Raw genomic sequence first — 10,009 nt, forward strand, 5'->3', positions numbered from 1 at the left:
GAGAGACGTATTAAACACGTAATACACTAATTTAATTTTCTATTTTGCTATTGTGCCCTGCAAAATAAATGGAGTTCTTTCAATGGAGATATTATTTTATGCATCTGAGTCAATCATAATTAACGAAGACAAGATTCAAAATATAAGTGCACGTAATATTTTTGTTGTGTGGATAATTGTCCGAGGAATGGCAGAGATTGTATCATGCAATAATTACGTATTGCATACGCATATATATATTACTTAGGCAATGCAAAGATACATGAAAGTAATATGGCAATATTTTTTATGATTATATTTTATGAATATGTTAATATGTATACAATTTCACTGTAACGTCGTAGAATTGAAAAAGCGAAATGAGACAATGAAGAAGGAAACTGAAGTTTCTTCTTGTTGGGATTGGCTGAGAATTCATTGTTGCGATAGTGCTGCCATCACGGCCAAAGGTAGCAAGAGTTAGTGTCAAGTCTGAGATTATGTAATTGGGTAGGTATGGAACTTCGGAGTTTTTTGAGAACCAATAGACAGCCACCGCCTATTGTGCCTATTGTGCCCCAGAACAATGAGTGTTTGGCTTCCGAGTCATAAGACGTGTTGGAATGCAAATGTGATCCATACATAAGACAGACCGAAGCAAATTATTTTTACATGGAAATAAGAAGTGACTGTGTAAAATAGTCCTACTTAATGAAATATTCCGTTATTTTTTATTTTATGTATGACAAAAGAAATAGTCGTCGAAATAATATGTACCAACAAGATCTTATTTCAGAAAATCTTTACAGTTATTTGCTTTAAAAAAATTGATGTTTTATTATTGAATAATTATTTAAAACTCCCAGATCAGTTATTTTATTTTGCGTACAGCACCAATTAGTGTAGTGGCGAAATGCTCAAACTACTAGTCAAATTACAGGATGGTCGATTTTGGCTAACAGTTTGAGGGTTTTGTCACTGGACTAGTTGGCGCTATACGAACCTTTTAAGCGAGCTTCTCAAAGTCGCTACAGCGGCGCTACATTCGCTCGATTTATTTATACAAGGGCAACAAGTTTATAAATTTTTTGGAGCCCTCTTCTTCGATTTTAAATAACATTGATGTTGGAACATTTCTACGGGAATACTTATTAAAATCAATTCAAAATAACCTGTAAAATACAATTATTCTTAATAACTATAGTTTTTGAACTTTTGAAAGATTAAACAAGCAATTAGACTAAGCTAAAAATTGCCAATGATTATACAAAAGAAGTGGATGTTGAAACTATTTATTAGGCATAATTATAGAAAATGTGCTGGCATGTTACTATTTTTATGATTCAGTATGTACATTTTAAATAATTTACTTCTCCTTTTCTTTTGTCTTAATAGTATCATATACGTATTATTGTCCAGCCTTTTATTTATTTTGCGAAAATGCCAGACATTGACTTTTATTGTACTCTACAATCTTTACAGAAAATTTATTAATTTCTCTCTTATTATTAACGAATAGTGACTTATTTTTAGACTGTGGATTTTATACATTTATGGCAAAATTGAATAAATGTAATTCCCTATAGGAAAAAGATTAAAAGAATTTTCTTTCTCTTTTTTTCGATTTCTTTCAATTAATTCAGACAATTTCTATTTTGCATAAAAATCCACAGTCTACTTATTATTAATAGTGATATAAAAAGGAACTTTGCATGAGAGAGCATAGGTGTACAAAATTGGCTATTATTGCTAACAAGCAAAAAATATTGATCTTCTGTAGAAGTAGCAACTTATAACTTGTATAATAGTTTGAAGATATGAACACATTTGGAAAAATTTTAATTATACACATAATTTGATTCTTAAATAAATTAAATGATAAAAGAAGTGTTAATTAAGATTCGAATGTGTCGTGGTCCACTACAGAATCGATCTGTTTGATTTAATCTGATTTTGAGATTAAATCTCGGGAACCGAATTATTTATCGGTTACATTGTTGCTGATACAATAATGAGCACTATCTAAAACAATGGCACAATTTGCGTAACTAAATTACTCAATCAACTTTTTCGTACATAGAATCGTTCAGTAGTTGACACTTCATTTTATAAATTTACCATCTTTCCAATTACCAACGATTGTTTGATTTATTCAATACAATTGACAAAATATATATTATTTATTCATCGAGGCTGTCGAATACTAAAAGATTCCACTTCTTAAATAATAAAAGTATCAAATTTGATTTGTACGATGATATTTTAAAAAGTGACATTAAATCGTTGACGTGTCAATTACTAAACAATCCTGATTGAGACATCGAACTCGATATCTGACGATATAATTAAAAAAATTGCTTAAAATATCGACTAACAATAGAATAAAAACGAAACGGGAACATAAAAGTTGTCAGCCGTGCTGACTCGATGCTTATCTATGTCTTAAACGATATTAAAAAATGGATTCCTAAAATACAATAATGAAATCAAAATAATAGGAATACGAACAATATTTGAACACTAATGGGCATTATATCTGTCGCTGTATTACAATTGTATTCTGCAATGGGATGGAACGCTCCCCTCGCCATTTCTCTTTTACCTTGTCTATTAAAATCAAGCATTTTGATTATTTATCGTTCACAGGCTTGATAATGGGGCGGCTCTTCGAATAGAGCTTTTTGTTTAGACGGTAACGACCAGAAATTCTGATCTTTACCGAATTCTTCGCCTTGATTGATAGTCTGAGGCAGATCTTGGCCGAGGGTTTCTGGTAGGAAGAGAATAAACATGGCGCCCATGAAGGACACCGTAGAAATGATCAGCATCGGGAAACCTTCCCATACTTTTGCCTGTTGAACAAGTTAAACGAGTTATACGTGTTTTTAGACGATGCACTCGATTGAATAATAATACGAATTTAATAATTTACCGAATCTGTTATGTACGGGGCCAAAGTGTGTGCAACAATGCCGACAGTATGAATTAACGACACACCCTGCGAACGAACAGGCGTTGGTAGCAGTTCCACAGCATACTGGAGACCGATATTCGCTGCCATATTTAGGCAGAATCGTGCCATAACTGACATTGTTAATTTAGCAATCGCTATAAAGAAAGATATAAACTGAATAAAATATTTTAGAACTTTTACAAGCATGTTCAGGGATCACTCGAAGCTTTACAAGATCATCGAAACTATAAAGTGTTCAGTCAAGATCAGTTTAAATGATAAAAATATGTCACATTTCTAATGCAAAAATAAGTAAATATAAATGACTGGTTATCTGGAAGTTGGTGTTTAATTATTCTTTTACGCTTACTGGAATGCAGCATGAGCTCAGCAATGCTTAGCAGGCAAGTAAGTCCCAAGCTCAGGAATCCGCAGAGTCTGCGACCCCACCGATCCAACAAAAGTGTCAACAGTAATCCAGCCGGAAGTTCTGTGGCACATGCGAGGGAGAATGACACGAACACCGAGCTCTGAAGAAGTTTCAACGAATAGACGTGGCCGTCGAACGAGATCACGGTTAGACACCTGCAAGATAACAGATACTCATTAATTCGTTTTTTTTTTTATAATTCCCATCATTCTATTATACTTACCAGGATAGAACTAGAAGAATGGTGTTTCTGGCCAGTCTAGGGGTCTTGAACAAATCAAAGATAGTCGCTGTTTCGCGTTCCCTTGTTGACACCTCGACGTTCGCCTAAAATAACGAACAAATCTGTACAAGTTCAACTAGCCAACAATATCGAATCGAATATTTTTCAGTTTCATTCGCGTTTAATTTTTTTTTAATGTAATGATTATCGTACTCACGACTGCGAAAGCTTCGTAAATACGTGGATCCGGCTTCTTACGATTTATCGAAGCTATCCTCTTCAGTTTCTCCAGGACCTTGTCCATTCTCCCGTTCGAAACGTACCATCTTGAAAACAATTGGGCGTTCACAATTTTTCATCGATACAATTTAACGTAAACAATTCGAGGTATATATATATATATATTCTTGTACCGGGCACTTTCGGGAAGAATCCACGGCGTGATGAACACAGACAATAATGGCAACGCGCTGACATAAGTGAAAATCCTCCAATTTGAGATATAGTAGGCCATCCATGGCAGAATGGTACTGGCTGCTGCGAAAAACAGGCCGAAGGCTACATTGACGACCAGAGTGCGTTTTGACACTGCCATGTACTCGAGAACTGTAAGACAATCAACATTCGATCAGATAAGAAGTAATTTCGTAAAAAGATATAGACAAGGAGGGGTTTCTGTAGCGAAAATGAAACAATTGTGTTTCAGGTTGAAATCTCCATCGATTATGATACATTAATAGTATATCAGAATACAGTTTCATTAAACCTGCTACAACATATATAGTACTTATTCATATATATAATATTATATGTATATAAGCATTAAGTAGGACAGAATAAATAAGCCTCAGTGGGTCACAAAATGAGTAAGCTTCGTGTAGCCACTTTGATAGCCAGCGGACCGATTGAAGAATTATCGTTTACGCTATATGCGCGCATTGAACTCGAATTAATTTTAGCCATTTATCTCTGAATTATCTCCAGACTGGTCGCCACGTTTGTGAGAATTTCATTCAAGCTCACCGATAATAAGCGGTATATTGATGCAGTTGTCGAAAGCCCATCCAGTGAAGAATCTGCAGGCTGCAAATGACCAGAAACTGTTCGCGTTGGCGGTAGCGATGGTGCCGAAAAGGCCGAAGGTGCTGCAGACGATCAGTGCTGGGATTCTACCCTTGTGATCCGCGATCCATCCGATCAGGAAACCGCCCACGATCGAGCCGCAGAAGAAGATCGACTGGGCCGTTGACACAAGGTATTCTCGGTCGCATACCCAATCTAGCTAATCACGAAGCGTAAGGAGACAATGGCGGTGAGAAGTACTGAAAAATCGCTGTCTAAAGATTCTTCGGACTTCATGTATTTTTCTCATAGAGTTATTGGATTCAATGATTGCCGAATCAAGCAGAAATAGAATGGTCTAGTATTTGGACTTGAGATTGTGAAGGAAAAGAAAATTTCAAATTCGAGAATTTTTTCTCAAGTTCGTGAGATCATCCTACGGAGTCTCCCGAATAAAATGGTGTGTTTTTTAGTAATATTGGATTTGTTTAACTGCGCTTAAAAAATATTTTCAGCAAAAGCGACATCGTGCAGTGCCATTTTTCCTGATCAGCGATGTCCAGTCTGCTTCAAATATTGTTTAAACATGTTTAAATGTTTATAATGTTATTTAAAAAATATATGGTTGCATTCGGAAGAGTCTGTAGATTCGATCTGTGTAAGAATCATTTGTGTAACTCAACTGTGGAACCACGGAAAAAATTCTCAAAAATAAGACTTTCTTTTTAAATTGAATTGTTTCAAAGAAGAAATTGATCTGAAGATGAAAATAATGCGTAAAAGGTACTTCACCTCAGTACCAATGCTGGAATATGGAATCTGTGTGTAGTTGTATTCCCAAGAGGTGCATTCAATGGTTCGATTGGTCCATAACTGATAGGATCGTGGATTTTCGCCGGATCGCAGTATCTTGGTGAAGTTTAGGTCTTTTCGAGAGCAACGATCGTAATAAGGGTACTCATTCGACGATGGAATTGCTATTTGTACCCTGAATATATTTCCGAGTATGTATTGAGTTACTTAAATATGTAATAGATAAATTAGCAAACTAATCTAATCGACGACTAAAGTAATACCACCTTGATCGCATTATTTGCTTTCGCTATCTGCCAAGGTAATAGATGATGTTTGCTACCTTTTCGTAAAGATAGAGCAGCAAAGTATCATCGTGAAACTACATAATTATTCTTGTTTTTTTTTTGCTGGTTATAAACCAATCATCGACGCTATTTTTATTTTTGCCAAAGTAATTTTATAATCATTATAGTGTTAGTTGAAAAGTCTTTCGATATCTTCGTTTAAAAGAAAAAATTGTTAAATTAAATATTTTCAAAGACGTCGTATCACTTTTTCGGTAGATATATTGTTAAATTGGATAAAGGAAGATTTACCTGTCCTCTTGAGTGAAATTCGTGGTCATCAGATCGTCGATTTTGCACCAGTGCTCCGCGGGGATGATTGCGATAAAGAATTGCGTGAAGTACAGGAACGCGTAGATAATCCCATAAGGCAGCAACGACAGTAAAAGCAGCCACTGGTACCTTCCATAATCGCCGACGTATGGCAGTACATCGTCGAATGTTTCAAGTTTTGGCCTCAATGCTGTCATCTCGGTTGGCCCTAGGGAATTGCCTAGATTCCTGTGATTCTTCATTGTTCTGAAAGATTAATAAAATTTCCCTACAAACAATTGTTACATCAAGTATTTCTTTAGGAAGCGATCAAATAAAATACACAAATTTGCACAGCAACATCTCCTTTAGATGAAAATTAACATCTCTTTAGTCGAGAATTCGAATCATTCGGTCAGCGTACATTTAATTACAGAAATAAAATAGTAAAAAATGATTACACTGTTCTATTGTATTCTTATTCATACTATATGCTCGTGAATCAATTAGGAATATTCCAAACACAGTAATCGTTGTTACGCAATGTGGAGCAGCCGGTTCAATTCTAGATCAGTTTATTGTATCAATAAAGTAGCATAGAGTGTAATTTACCAAGAGATACAAGATTCATAAATTCAACAATTTTCATATCTCTAATGTTGTCTTAAGAAAGATAAGTAGAATATTCTTTGAAAATTGTTTGGCACAGAACCTGGCAAATTGTGTTTAACTTAGCAAGGATAAAAGTGTTTCTTAATATTCGGAGTAGAACAAATCACAAGAAGAGGTGTTTACAATCAGCACGCGACAACGAGACCGTCCGATTACAATTACCGTAGCAATTGATTTCGAAAATCAACGTAAACACACGCGCAACGTCTCGACCAAATAACACCGAAATGTTCACAGAAAACAGCGCGAACAATTTCCGCAAAATAAAATCAACGAATCCAAGCTAGAGATCTCAATTCAGCCGACATAGTTTCCCGAACCGGTTTTGTCGATTGCCGATCGAATCGCGTTCGGCAATCCTAGACGAAGAACCCGATCATCTCCGGTGATAGCGAAGGCCGCGCGACCAAAAACAAGGTCAAAGCATAACAGAAAAAATGAAAAGGATCGATTCTCAAACCTGGCCATAGATCACCGACAAAAATCTTCGGGCAATGTCCTGGTCGGCGCTATCGGCAACGGTCAACAAACGAATGGCAATTTAGGCGAATCCGTTTGCGTCGATCCAGACGCGATGAGCACTCGATTATATAATGAACAGTGGAAAAACATTCACGATCACAATCACGAAGTCTCCTCTTTGGACAATGGACAGCGCAAAGAAAGGCGTCGCCGCGAATTAGCGTCAATTAACCCCGCGGAAGGTCTACGGTGATCGAATCGCGACGATTTAAATTTCAGTGGAACATTTTCTGTTTACCGACCGCCCCTTCTCTCTTAGCGGTGTTAATTTTTTAATAAAACAGAACGTTCGAAGAAGTCACGGCGGGCCCGCCGCGATGGTAACGAGGCCTTGCGCGGATATGAAAGGGAAAGCGGCTCGGGTATCGTTAATATACGAGCTTGCTTCGAAGACGGATACCCGATGACACGTGTTTGGAAATACAGAAGTCACCCGGGAAAGATAGGAGAGAATCGAAGAGAGATTGCGAATAGCAGAGTAAAAGAGAGAGAAGGAGAGGGAGAGAGACTGTCTTCTGGTTGGCCGGCCGGCGCGCGAGGAATTTCGCACGCGTCTCGTATCGCGATCCGCGAGGACACATGTTCTCCAATGCCACCGTTCAATTTGATTTCTATCGATCGACTTTACTTTGATCCTTTTATTCGATGCTACTACCGTCAACGAGAACGACTACGCCAAAATCTGGCTTTGAATTTCGAGTCGAGAACAATTGATAACTGTTTTAGAAGATTGCAACCCATAAATGGAAAAGTATTTTCTAATGGGAAATATACCATGTGACAGTAGCATAATTTTTGGAGCAACTTCCTTTTGAACGAGACAATATACTAAAATATAAGTAATTATTTATTCAGTAGTTTATATTTATTTTATTTAATCAATAGTTTACGCTTTGAGCGCAACTTTATATCGTGAGAGACAATGCATGTAAATATAGCGTCACCTAGTAATTTTTAGTAGAATTTTCTTTGAGAAGAAATTTTATAATAATACTGAGTAATATACATAATAGTAATTTTATAATAATTTACCTACTAGTTCAGAATTTTATTAAATAGTGATTTTATCACAATGTTGACAAAAGAATAATGACGCAGTTTCCTCTTCAACTGAAAGATACTTGGAATTTTGTAAGTAGACTGCGGTATTAAATGCATTTATGGCTTGATTCAGTGAAATACCCAGCTTCAAAAACGTCATAACAATCTATTAGCGGTGTCATATTATCGTCAACATTACTTAGAGCTATCAAAACAAGGAATACATTCTTATCTATCCCCAGTTGTTTGGGATGATGTAAAAGATCTTTCTTTTGCGTAAAAATCTGGTCTATCGTACTGTAATCTGCTACACAGAAGAACTTCTATTGAAGTTGCTTAAGGACAATCAAACTTAATAATTTCATGTTTATGGAACTGGCTTCGTATTCTCCGAATGATAATCTTCCTGTTTCTCTGAACGGGTTCTTAATGTATATCTCTTGTATGCAAGAAATTATACATGGCAAGACAAATTTTTAACTGAATATCTTAATTAAAAATCACAAAATTGAAATCCATTTATAAGAAAATTATTGGGCTTGCAGAAAAATAAAGTTCTTTTGAAAGTGGTTAAATATCAGGTTTGCGCCAAAACTGTGGATAATACAGATACCTGTTGAAAGACGGAAATAAAATTTTGATTTCTATTTTGTCAGAATTTTAAAATTGAATTCAGTAAGCAAAATCTTCCTATTGTTTTTATCTAGCAACCTTCGTTTGCACAAGAAGTCTTACACTTTTATTGCGTTTCCACTATTTCATAATTCATGTACTCAATTTTTCGTGAACGCGTAAATCTCGTGCCGCAAAGCGGTTTGAACGTTCGGGATCTATAACTCTGCTCTATTACCCGCAAAGAATTGGGTCATCTATTTATATAACGTGTTAACATGAGAAGAAGTCATACTGTTTACTCAAAAGTTCGAATTACGATTTTTCTTGTCACTTATACGGCGCGTGATTTCCGAATCTTTTCAAGAAATTGGCTCACTTGGTCTCTATCGACCAGAAAAGAAACGATTTCATAATATATCGGGCAAGGTCACGGCGTATTAATAGCGCGACAACAATGCGCGAATGCAAAAGCGAGAGGAGAACGATACCTTTGGTTCAACTCTGACCCAAAACCAACACAAATCTTCTTGGCACTAGCGATAAGAGTTTAGCGGTCAACGACACTGATAACAATGGCGGGCACAGTTATGGAACCGTTACCAGAAACCATAGTATTATTTCAGTGAGTTTGGCTCCGCGTCTGGTACTTGTGACATTGACTAGCAACTCGGATATACGATTACATTGTCCGGTGTCTATAAATAATGTTGCATGTAGATGGAACTGAGGGCAGACAGTGACATTTCTACCGGCTTATGCATGTTGAACGCGGTAGGAGATTGCCGAAATCGTAATCTGATAATCATTCTTGGCACTTATTTCCAAAGCGTTTTCATCTCGGCGAATCTTCGGGTGATGTATGCTGATACGCAGATCGCGGATCTCTATGCAGAATAAAAAATATCTGCATCAATTGCAAGACAGATGTATCAGCTATAATTTCCTTTCTTTCTTTAATAATGTTATAAAGTTGAAAATGGTAAACCAATTCTCACCGTAAGTTCTGCAATTTGTTATTTTGTAGTTAATGTGTGGCCACATTCTGTTGAAATGGTACGATCTGTCTGTGCCACGAAATGTTACACAATTGATATACGATAATGAATATTTATTGTCGTTTA

The 10,009-nt window shown here is 36.2% G+C and overlaps 1 protein-coding gene across 3 annotated transcripts; it reads right to left on the bottom strand.

Annotated features, from left to right (window-relative positions):
- Positions 1-1,262: 1,262 nt before the first annotated feature.
- Positions 1,263-9,943, bottom strand: LOC144470255 (carcinine transporter-like). 3 transcript variants are annotated; one of them, XM_078181202.1, is made up of 11 exons: positions 9,884-9,938; positions 9,377-9,772; positions 6,039-6,305; positions 5,440-5,635; positions 4,609-4,867; positions 3,999-4,191; positions 3,803-3,911; positions 3,586-3,689; positions 3,303-3,517; positions 2,912-3,087; positions 1,263-2,831 (listed from the first exon to the last, which is right to left on the bottom strand). In XM_078181202.1, the coding sequence occupies exons 3-11, from the start codon at positions 6,299-6,301 to the stop codon at positions 2,613-2,615; spliced, it is 1,734 nt and encodes a 577-aa protein (XP_078037328.1). In that variant the 5' UTR covers positions 6,302-6,305; positions 9,377-9,772; positions 9,884-9,938; the 3' UTR covers positions 1,263-2,612. The 3 variants fall into 3 exon arrangements, with proteins under 3 accessions (XP_078037328.1, XP_078037329.1, XP_078037327.1); XM_078181203.1 differs by lacking the exon at positions 9,377-9,772 and having other exon boundaries at positions 9,884-9,943; XM_078181201.1 differs by lacking the exons at positions 9,377-9,772; positions 9,884-9,938 and adding an exon at positions 7,171-7,827.
- Between the last annotated feature and the right edge of the window lie 66 nt (positions 9,944-10,009).

This window comes from Augochlora pura, chromosome 5 (genome assembly GCF_028453695.1).
Source record: "Augochlora pura isolate Apur16 chromosome 5, APUR_v2.2.1, whole genome shotgun sequence".
In the NCBI taxonomy this organism is placed as follows: Eukaryota; Metazoa; Arthropoda; class Insecta; order Hymenoptera; family Halictidae; genus Augochlora; species Augochlora pura.

Excerpts from the sequence above, each read along its gene's own strand:
- LOC144470255 (XM_078181201.1), bottom strand. Across the intron at positions 3,912-3,998 it reads ATTCTTCCCGAAAGTGCCCG|ATGGTACGTTTCGAACGGGA; the intron begins GTACAAGAATAT and ends ATTGTTTTCAAG. Across the intron at positions 2,832-2,911 it reads CCCCGTACATAACAGATTCG|GCAAAAGTATGGGAAGGTTT; the intron begins GTAAATTATTAA and ends CTTGTTCAACAG.